Source organism: Triticum dicoccoides, chromosome 3A (assembly GCF_002162155.2).
Source record: "Triticum dicoccoides isolate Atlit2015 ecotype Zavitan chromosome 3A, WEW_v2.0, whole genome shotgun sequence".
Taxonomy (NCBI): Eukaryota; Viridiplantae; Streptophyta; class Magnoliopsida; order Poales; family Poaceae; genus Triticum; species Triticum dicoccoides.
Window position 1 is genome coordinate 669,019,492 of NC_041384.1, and position 10,820 is coordinate 669,030,311.

Here is a 10,820-nt window from a genome sequence, read left to right on the forward strand (position 1 = left end):
CCGAAAACGCATTGTCGAAAATCCTGAAATAAATTCAAAAATAATGCTAGCACCACTCATATCAATCAGCTGTATTCTGACGCGTGTCACCGGCCGTAGGGCGATTCTCTCATTCCCTGGCAGGAAGTAATTACGTGTGGTCCAGTTAGATATAGAACGGGGAGCACGGCGCTCGCCCAGCACCCGCTGGCTATATATTGATCCCCTCAGGTAGTCAAGTCCAGTAAACCATTGGTCAAAGTCCCCTTTCTTCGTCTCCGGCCACCTCCAAGTCCCAGGTGAGCTTTCGCCGCCCCCCCCCCCCCGATGAATCAGGTTGGCAGCGCTGGCCTTGGCGTTGGCGGCTCCGGCGGGATGCGACCGTGGCAACCGCAGATGCAGGATGTGGTGGGCCTTGCCGCCCCGGCCGATCCCCAGTTTGTGAGGCTCCGGGACAACGCCCGAGAGAAGATGTAAGCTCTTACTGCTTTTCTCTGCTCCAACCGCGATTGCGTAGATTAGAATATTTCGAGAAAAACTGGAACGCGAAGTAGTCGTATCCAGTGACCTACTCAACAACAGTATCACGTTTATCACTCTGCCTTGTATCATTCCCAACAAATACTTATCATCAAAGGTGATCAATCGTGGACTATGTACCTGAACCTTCACAGGGCTTGCATATAAATTTTGCATATTTAAGGGCTGCGGTTGAATCCCTGTAACAGTTACAAAAAGATATCTTCTACTCTATCAAAGCTTTTTTTTTTTTGCGGGGAAACTCTATCAAAGCTAATGATCTGAATCTGATATTAATTCACAGATTCAAGTTTTTGCTAACGTTGCAATTGCTGCCTCTCTGGCGGCCGCGCCTCCGGGCGCTCGCGAGCCGGCTAGAGGAAATCTTGTTTAGAAAATACCCAAACAAGGTGTTCCTCTCTTTCCTTCTTTTTTGGAGCTTTGGTTTTCAGGCAACCAAGTCCATTTCCGAGTAAGATATCAAATATTACCATTTAGTTAACCATGTGTGTTGTTGATATCTCTGGTTGTTTGGGCAGATGGAGTACCACAACATGACTAGGCGACCAATGTCGCCAACAATGATGTTTGCTATCAAGACCTACACGGCTCAGAACCGACAATACCGACAAAATCAACAATCGTTAAGACAGATAGCATCTTCCCATGGCTATGGTGCGATGAATCTGACATCCAATATCATGCAAGGTGCGAGTGAAAATTCTAGAATGTTTTATGTGACGGGCAATGTTGGCCCTTTGTCCTCTACTGCAGACATGGTTCTGCAGAACGCCAACATGGATACCTCACTGCCAGGTACAGATAGATTTACTGAGATCTTACCCACGCATATCCTTATTAAGGCTAGTAGTAAATGTGTACATTTAATGCACATTAATACTAGATATGATATTAGTTGCATGTTGATATTAGGTAGAATATTAATTGTGCACCAATTATGTTGTAAATTTATGCCGATATTGATACTTGCTATGATATTAATTGCGTGTAAGACATGTTCAACGACTCACCATTGCAGCAATGTAAGTCGTTGGATTAACATATGATTTGATGACTGAGATTAGTTGGATATGTAGACATTAGTTTGGGACTTCTAGCCTAGGAAGCCAGCAGCGTACTATACTGGATAAAAATCAACTTATCTTGTAACAAACACCACTGTTTTTTAGTCCAGCATCTGTGTTCAGAATGAAGCCATGCATCCACTAAGTAGCTATTATGTGATAGAAAAAGCTCTAAGTAAAATGCTAGCCTGAAAGATGTATTACTGGAACAATTTACCCATATTCATATCTGAATTTTCCAATTACACATAGACTATTAAGTCTTGGGAGGATTTTTTTCTCCCTAGTTTGCCTGACCATGTTTCCCGTTTACTAACTTCGTATGTCTTGCATTTTTTTTCTAGAAGGAGCTTCTGATGGGCATGTGAACACAATGCTTTCACTAGGGATAAACCCTACACGACATGATCTTTCTGGAGCGTCCAATAACAACCTGTTAACACACAATCTGGATACACGTGAAGCCAACAGATTCTCTGTAATAACTCTAGACTGTGCTACTGCTTTACATATACGAAATATTATTGTTACTATATGTATCCCTAAAGCTCTGCTAAACACTACAGCCCAAGGTGGCGCAGGGACGCCCGGCACCTGTGAAGGATCTCCCAAGGGAACCAAAATTCACCTGCCCAGTCTGCATCAATGAGCTGGTCGATGCATCGTCTACTATCTGCGGCCACATCTTCTGCAAGAAATGCATAGAGGCCTCCATCCGATTTCAGAAGAAGTGCCCTACCTGTCGTAGGAGGCTGACCATGAGAAATTTCCACCGAATCTACCTCCCGGCGATGGATTGAGCTGATCAAGCCATTCTAGGCGTGGTGGAGTATCAACACCCGACCCTTCCTCCTTAACGGCATTTTTGTGATTCTGTCTGAACTATTCTTCATGGGGTTATCACTAGAATTCAAAGCAACGATTTAATAAGTGCTCGACTCATAGTAAACAAACTTTTAATCTGCATCCTTGGTGGTAAAGGATACCTTTCTCGTGGGAATTTGAAACATGTGCCATGGTATTGTGAACATCTGCAAAGAATTACAAATATATTTTTTGCTTGTCAGGGTATATGGTGTGTTCACGCATGCACTCTAGGATATGTGTCTGTGCAAGGCTATCATGTTTAATTAGCAATAGCAGTAGACACTGTTACTGGTCGACCGACTAGGAACAAGTTGAGTAGAGCCCTAAAAGACATCAGACTGATAATTTATTTCCAATTGAGATATGGCCCAATCTCCCTTAAAAGATATAATTGTATTTCCTCACACTACTTGCCTGCTTGACAATTCCTTACCGAAACAGTCTCCAACCAGGACATGATGCTCTCCTTCCTGCTATTATATATTTTTGCATCCTTCCTAATATCTTCTATTTTTTCACACTAAGTGGTGCTTCCATTATATGGGCCTTGGTTTTTGGGCAATAGCATATGTGTCATTCTTTTTTTTTTGAGAAAAGGCCCAGCCTACAGTTATATTACCACTGAGGAGATAATACAATCCTCCATGAGGAGGGGTTTAAGAGTGAGGGGGACATCTCCTATACATTTATAATCTCCATGTATTCTAGCAAGAGCGGCAAGCTCATGTGCTAGGTTGTTGCTGGATCTTCTCACGGCCTTGATGGTGACTTCACTGAACATTTTCATGAGGTCCCTACTGTCCGTGACAAGGGGGAAAAGGGCAGATTGATTGTGTAATTTGAAGTCCAGTAGCGCTGGAATGGATGCACACATAGAGGTCTGACGTAAATTTTACTTACAACAGAGAGTCCGTGTAATATCGCAGCTAGTTCGGCTTCTTCCGGATCTTTGGACGACTGCAGACGATTTCCACCTGAGACCACAACAAGCCCCCTGTAGTCTCTGACTATGAATCCAGCAGCGGACTCCCCCGTGCTCGGTATGAATGATGCATCAGTATTCAGCTTCCAGGTACCTGCAGTCGGAGAACCCATTGGCTCCTAGATGAACACCGTCTCACAAGTTGAGTTGGGGCTGATTGCTCTATGGCACTCATCTCTGTCATTGACGGGCAGGCCATTAATCTGTCCCAGCCCCGTGGCTTGCTTCCCTTTCTTAATTTCCTCACGCTTCCCCTCTTCTTTGTTACTTCCGTGATGTTCCACCACTTGAACATTGGCCATATTATCCGTGTGTCGTCTTTCTCCTAGACTGATTTCATCCGCATATTTAACCAAGAATTGGACCGACTGACCCACCATTGCCCTGCCTTTTGCATGGATGCAGTCATCCCTTAGCCACCATGCTCGCCATAACAACAGGAGCACATTTCTGCGTACTACAGGAGTACATGAGCCCAGGAGGTTTTGTAGCCAATCATTTCCTGTAAAACGAAAACTGTCTTCTGAGGGTAGTTCCCAGACTGACCTCATTTCATGCCTAAGCGCTCTGGCTTTTGTGCATTCAATCACCGCATGGAATTCATTTTCAGTCTTGCTCCCACATATGTTGCATATGTTATCAATTTCCAGGGTTCTTTTCCACTTGTTTTCCTTTGTGGGAAGAGTTTCTGTGGCTACTCGCCAAGCAAAAATCCTAACCTTCTCCGGGACTTTTGCCTTCCAAATGTAATCCCATATGCATCTATTATCAGCTTCAGCACCAAAACTAGAGGCTGGTGGTATGGCCTGTTGTTTGATCTGAGTTCCCAGCTTATATGCACTCCGCACGGAGAATATTCCAGATTTTTTGCCGTGCCATGCAACACAGTCGTCGACATCCCTCCATGGAATTTTGATCTTACATATTTCATTTGCATCGAAACTGTGAAACAGTTGGTGTATCAGGGCCTCATCCCATTCTTTGGCATCATGTTTCATGAGTTGATTCACCCATTTCAATCTTGACCTCTTCTTAAATTCAGTAACCTTGAGGCCGCTCTTTCTAGGGACCCATTGGTCTCTTTGGATTTGGATTTGTTTCCCATTTCCAACTCTCCATATCAGTCCTTTCTTCAATAGCTCCAGCCCATGTTCAATTCCTCTCCATGTCTGAGAGGCATCTGACGCAAACACTGTGTCCAGAAGCTTACCTTTAGGATAGTATTTTGATTTTAGGACACGGGCACATAGGCTATCTGGCCATTGGAGGAGGCGCCAACCTTGCCTGGCAAGAAGAGCTTGGTTGAAAATTTTCATATCTCGAAAGCCGATCCCTCCTGCTCTTTTGGGCTTTATCATTTGCTCCCATGCCATCCAATGAACTTTCCTATGCCCTTCCTCCTCTCCCCACCAGAACTCTCTAATCAGTCGCTCATACTTGTCACAAAACCCACCGAGAATTTGAAAACCCCCATGGCATATGTCGGAAGAGCCTGGACCACCGACTTCACGTTCACCTCCTTCGCAGCAAAGGACATATGTCTTCCATCCCAATCGTTGCATTTTTTGAGAAATTTGTCCATGATGGGCTGGAATTTTGCATCTTTCATTCTCCCTTTCGGGGTTGGAAGACCCAAGTATTTGCTTTCGAAAGTAGCTGTATCACACGCAAGGATATCTTTAATTTCCTGCTGAAGTGTATTAGGACAATGCTCACTAAATAAGATAGAGCACTTACTGCTACTTAGGAGCTGCCCCGTGCATTTTTGGAACATGGATAGAGCTCCTTTCACCACTCTAGCTTGTTCTCTGGTGGCTTTGAAAAATACCAAACTATCATCTGCAAAAAGAAGATTAGAGATCCCAGGCCTATTGCGAGCCACTTTTACAGGAGAGATGCATCCACCTCGAATCTCCCTGTTAAAGATTGTAGCCAGCCCATCAGTAATAAAGAGGAACAAATATGGGCTCAAGGGATCGCCCTGTCTGAGTCCTCTTGTAGGAATGAAGGCCTCTAACATTTCCCCATTCATTTTCACTTGGAATCGGACAGATTTCACACACTTCATGATCCAACCAATCCACACAGCACTGAAACCCACCTTCTCCAGAGCTCCTTCAAGAAAGTCCCAGTCAACTCTGTCATAGGCTTTGGCCAGATCTAACTTGTACGCACGGTGAGTATTGTGAGGATTCTTACTCTGTTGTATTTTATGGAAGCACAAGAAGGCGATAATGGCATTGTCCGTGATCATCCGTCCGGGTATAAACACACTCTGGGTTTCCGATATTAGCTCATCCAAGAATGACCGTGGTCGGTTCACGAGGCATTTGGAGATTAATTTATATATTACGCTGCAGAGACTGATCAGTCTGAATTCTTTCAAACTTTGTGGGTTCTTCCCTTTCGGAATAAGCACTATCGTTGTGTCATTAACGCCCTCTGGCATGATTCCATTCTCAAAAAAACTCAACACCGCAGCAACTACATCCTTCTTCAACGTCCCCTAGTTTAGTTGGAAGAAGCGTACCGGAAAGCCATCTGGCCCCGGCGCCTTCAGTGGTCCAATCTGAAAGAGTGCGTCGCTGATTTCTTTTTCTGTAAACTCCTTCGTTAAACTTGTGTTCATCTCCTCAGTCACCCTGCGCGGTAGCATCTCTATTAGTTCAAATGGTGCAACTCCCCTATCCTTTGTGTATAGCTCTTTGAAGAACTCTGTTGCCAAACTATTCAGATCCTCCTTTCTTTCGACCCATGCCCCATTACTGTTTTTCAATTTTTTTTATTACATTTTTCTTTTGTCGCCAAGTAGCTTTCCGGTGGAAGAATTTTGTGTTTTGGTCCCCTTCCCGAATCCAAGTTGCTCGTGAGCGCTGCCGCCACATCATTTCTTCTCGTATCAATAGTTCATCTAGCTCAGCTGAAACTTTCTTTACTAGCATCTCCGTTTCATTTCTGTATGGCCTCTCTAGCAACTTTTTGAGACGCTGCCTCTTCTTTTTGATGTTCCAAGTGATAGACCCAAAATCCTTCTTGGACCATTCAGTAAGCGACTTCTGGACACTTCCCAGTTTCTGCATTACATCAGCTAGCGATTTTGCTGGCCCTTCCATGTCCCATGTTTCTTTTACTGTCGGCTCCAGAGACTGGACTCTTTCCCACATAGATTCATACCTGAAGTATCTCTTGTTTGCACTGTTTTGAACTTCCCTTTCATATGACAAAAGGAGTGGGAAGTGATCTGACCGTGAGGTGACTATGTGTTGTACATGAGCATGAGGGAATAATTCGCTCCACTCCATGGAGGCCACGCCTCTATCCAAACGTGCACGCACTTTCTTAATTCCCGCCTGCTTGTTGTCAAAGGTCCAGTCCGGTCCCTGGTAGCCTAGATCATGCACATCACACCAAGCTAGAGCTTCTCTAAAATTACTCATATTTCTTTCAGACCATCTTGTGGCCGAGAAATGCTCCCCCTGCCACATAGTTTCGTTAAAGTCTCCTATTATCATCCACGGCTGAGTTGATCTTTGCTTAATTCTCTTGAGTAGATTCCACATATGGTGTCGCTCGTGGGATTTTGGTTCGCCATACACAAAAGTGCCTTGCCACAAAGGGCCATGAGGATCAGTACGCACATGAACATCAATGTACCTCGGACCATATGAGAGCAATTTTATTTCAATGCTATCGTCCCAGAACAGGGCGATGCCAGCACCTTTACCCACCCCATCATGGGTGATACAGTGCTTCAGACCTAGCCTCCCTCTTATTCTATTGACACTCTCCTCACACTGCCGCGTTTCAGATAAGAACACGACAGAGGGGCGGTAGGTGCGCCCTAGGCACACAAGTTCCCGAACTGTCCCGGGATGGCCCAAACCCCGGCAGTTCCAGCACAAGATCGTCATTCCTCCTGACGGGTGCCTTCCTCGGCCCCCGTCAGTTCCCTGGCAGCCCCTATGCCAGTTGCTTCCTTTCCACCTATCTCTCCTTTAGTACTCACCTCCTCCTCTCTCACAACAGCTCTCTGTTTCTTGTGCATTTCACTATCCGCTAGCTCTCCCTCTAATCCTAGTCTGATTACAGAAGTGTTACATCCAGCTCGCTTGCCAAGGATCGAATCCACCTCCCCTGTGCCTCTCCTTCCCTTGAACTGACTCGAGTACCTCTTTTTTATTTTGCCCTTGTCCACACCAGTGCCTCCTTCCTGCTTCGCCGGGCTGACCACCTCTTCCACAACTTCTACAGGGGCCTCCTCCCCAGTATCATCTCCGCCCGCCGCTGGATCAGCAGCAGCCGGTGTAGCCTCGAACACCACGTCCGGTCCGAACCCAGGTGGGTACGGAGGGGTCGCAGCATCAACAATGGTATGCGCTGCCGGGGTTATATCGATGTCGTCCCCCGTCACTGTCCCAGTTGGTGGTGTCGAAGCAGTGTCCGCGGCGACCGTAGCTATTGCTGTTGTAGAAGCTACAGCCCGCGGTGAGGCAGCGCCCGTGGCGCCCGTAGCTATTGCTGGTGTAGAAGCTACAGCACGCTGTTGAGTGTCCATGGGCGCCACAGTGTTTTCCCCGACACTCATCTTCCTTGCATCTCCCTGGTCAGGTCCATCTTCCCTTGCCGCTTGTACACCTGGATCAAGCAAGATATCATCGGGGATCCTTCTGTATCTAACCATCTCCTGTGAGCCGGTGTTGTCCCTCGTCTCTTTATCCTTTCTGAGCCTTTCCCACGCCAGTTTGGCCGGGGCTGTCCATGTCTCCCCGTACACTTCCGAGCCAAAGTGGAGGAAGCGCCTTGCACTGCAGGCATCCGGTGCCACGAAGCCTCCCTTGTTCTTGCTCATCTTGAAAGGCGACGCTCTCATGGAGCCTGTGAACCTCACTGTTTGGTCGTCCACCGGCAGCCTACAGTCTATCTCCCCATGGCCTATGTGCCCACAGTACATACAGAACCTAGGTGCCCTCTCATACTTAACCTCTAGATCCATCCACTCATGTTCCCCTAGTTCCCTAGAACTGATCTCATGCAGGAGATGAGTGTTTACATTGTGGTTTACACATACACGAAGAAACTCAGAAAAAATGTTCCCAAACTTATCAGCATCTACCCTCAAAACATCACCCAAAAGAGCGCCCAGTTTCCAACATTTGTCTATATTCGGATCTATTGACCAAACTAGCAGTAAAAACTCTTCTGGGAAATAAAAATGAAACATCGAAATGCATCGGAATGAGCCGACTGAGCGCTGCCACATGTTGCTCCATCGCATGAGCCATCCTATCGTTTTTCATCGCAGGCGGAAAGTAATCGAGGCTATATTCCTACCGTACCATCACCCTGGAGAAAAAAACCTTGTAATCCACGTAGTAGCCAGCGGCACAACAGCGATAGGACACGGACTGAACCCGTCAGAGCGGTTAGGAGTTACGAGCACATGGTTGTTACGGCCGGGAAAGTTTGATACCTTCACATACGACTAGTTACTTTCTGGCCAGTATGTAAGGCAAGCAGAGTGTTGTTGAAGTAGGTTCGTAGGACCAAAGATCTAGTCGCGATGCGAATTGTACGTAGCTCAAATGATTATTTTTCTTGTAGAGGTACCATCCCACTAGGGTTCAAGTCCTGGAATTGACACTAGTGTGTACATTTTTCTGGATTTATTTCAGATTTTCTGGCGATGTTTCATTCAGTATGAGGAGATGTTCCTGTCCACTAGCTACGAAGCGCCTATAGGGTAGGGTGTGTGTGCGTGCGTTTATAGGGGTGAGTGTATGTGTGCGTATGTGAGCATCTGTGATTGTACCGTGTTAAAAAAAATATTTGCTGGGATCACATTAAGAAGAAGGAGCAGATAGACTCATGTTGGTAATGTGTTTGTTCGTGTTGGAAGCAACAGTATGGTATGCCCGTCCTACCGGTCAGGCAAAGTAGCAACTCTGGTATTATAGTATATTCTCATTACATTGATGTACTTAGTCCTTTCACACACACTATTTTGTTGATCTTATTATAAAGAGATATTCCATTGTGATCTCTTTATTTCTCAGGGCAAGTACCACAAGGTAAATTAAGCAGGGGTGATACAAGTTGACACATCATATTTGTGAGTCGGAGAAGAGTGGAGAAGAGGAGAGAGAAGATGAGTGGGTTGTAATCTTACACTTTGTGAGAGAAGAAGGAGAGCAAGGCAAAATGACATTGCATGTAGAGCCAATATCTATTATGTGGATGGGACATTGAAATGTCAAGGTTTATCAGCTAGCTGGGATGAGTAGGAGATTCTAAGATTTATCCCCAAAAGGTAAATGAGGATACAGGTATGAACAAATAGAACTATATCTATGCGACAACCAGATCATAAACCATCATATTCAAGAACAAGTATGAATGAGTTCTTGGCCACTACTCTACCAGTACTGCAGGAATGCCTAGCAGTGACGGCCAAGGCTCTTAGGGGCGCCCGCCACTGACCTCCCGCCACTGCTAACAAGGCATCAGTGGCGGGCGTTTGCACGCCACTGGTAAAGACCTAGCAGTGGCGGGCTTTAACTAGTGCCCGCCACTAGTATAACCCACTAGGCACTAACGACACAAACTAGCAATGGTGGCGTCAATATTCACCCGCCATTGGTATGATTTTACTAATTAAAAAAAATATGCACATCCTAGAGGCGCAATGGCGACACTCCACGGTGCGGCCCTGCCCCAACTCGGGAAGTCGACACACACAGGCATGCAAAATCTATGGGCCAACACCGCCGCGTGATGGATCCACCGGTCCATGCCGCCTCTGTGCACCCTTCCACACTCCATCCGTCGGGTGCCGCTCCACCTCCACAAAGTCGATGCTCCCATGGTCGAGCAGGTTGCATGTGACCTAGGCACTGCCATCGGAGCATCATCACCCGCACGGACCGGCGCCCGGCGTTGAGCTTGCATACATGGACCGGAGCATCAACGCATCTGCATGGACAAAGGTGAGTAAGGTTAGCCGATGTAGTGTGGAAAGGAGACAATCAATAATTCGGTCCAATGAGGGAGAGAGAGGAGAGCGAGGTGGCGCTGGAGCATGCTTGGCGCCAGGGGAGATGGCCGGAGCCGGAGGGAGAGAGAGAGAGAGAGAGAGAGAGAGAGAGAGAGAGAGAGAGAGAGAGGTGGTTGTGGCTGGTGAGCTTCGTGGCTCCTCTCCCATCCACCATTTAGAAGAAGCACAAACGGGTGTGGATTTGTGGATGCGAGCCACATCACCAATCCGTGGTAGTATTGTTTCGACCAATCAGAAGGAAACATCTTGTCCATGACCGGATCGCGGAGGTACCTGTGGCGGGCTCTAGATACCGCCCACCACTGCTATGTTTTTTTTTACCATTTTCTATTATTTA

The 10,820-nt window shown here is 46.5% G+C and overlaps 1 protein-coding gene across 1 annotated transcript; it reads left to right on the top strand.

The window, feature by feature from the left end:
- Positions 1-306: 306 nt before the first annotated feature.
- LOC119272819 (probable histone acetyltransferase HAC-like 1) lies at positions 307-2,604 on the top strand. The gene is made up of 5 exons (XM_037554198.1): positions 307-452; positions 803-908; positions 1,038-1,314; positions 1,928-2,061; positions 2,165-2,604. Exons 1-5 carry the CDS (start codon positions 307-309, stop codon positions 2,381-2,383), a joined length of 882 nt encoding a protein of 293 aa, XP_037410095.1. The 3' UTR covers positions 2,384-2,604.
- Positions 2,605-10,820: the final 8,216 nt, after the last annotated feature.

What these genes read in the sequence shown, in the direction of transcription:
- LOC119272819 (XM_037554198.1), top strand. Translation starts at nt 307, where the DNA reads ATGAATCAGGTTGGCAGCGCTGGCCTTGGCGTTGGCGGCTCCGGCGGG. An exon ending in GACAACGCCCGAGAGAAGAT is followed by an intron (nt 453 to 802) that starts GTAAGCTCTTAC and finishes ATTAATTCACAG; the next exon opens with ATTCAAGTTTTTGCTAACGT. An exon ending in CATGGATACCTCACTGCCAG is followed by an intron (nt 1,315 to 1,927) that starts GTACAGATAGAT and finishes TTTTTTTTCTAG; the next exon opens with AAGGAGCTTCTGATGGGCAT.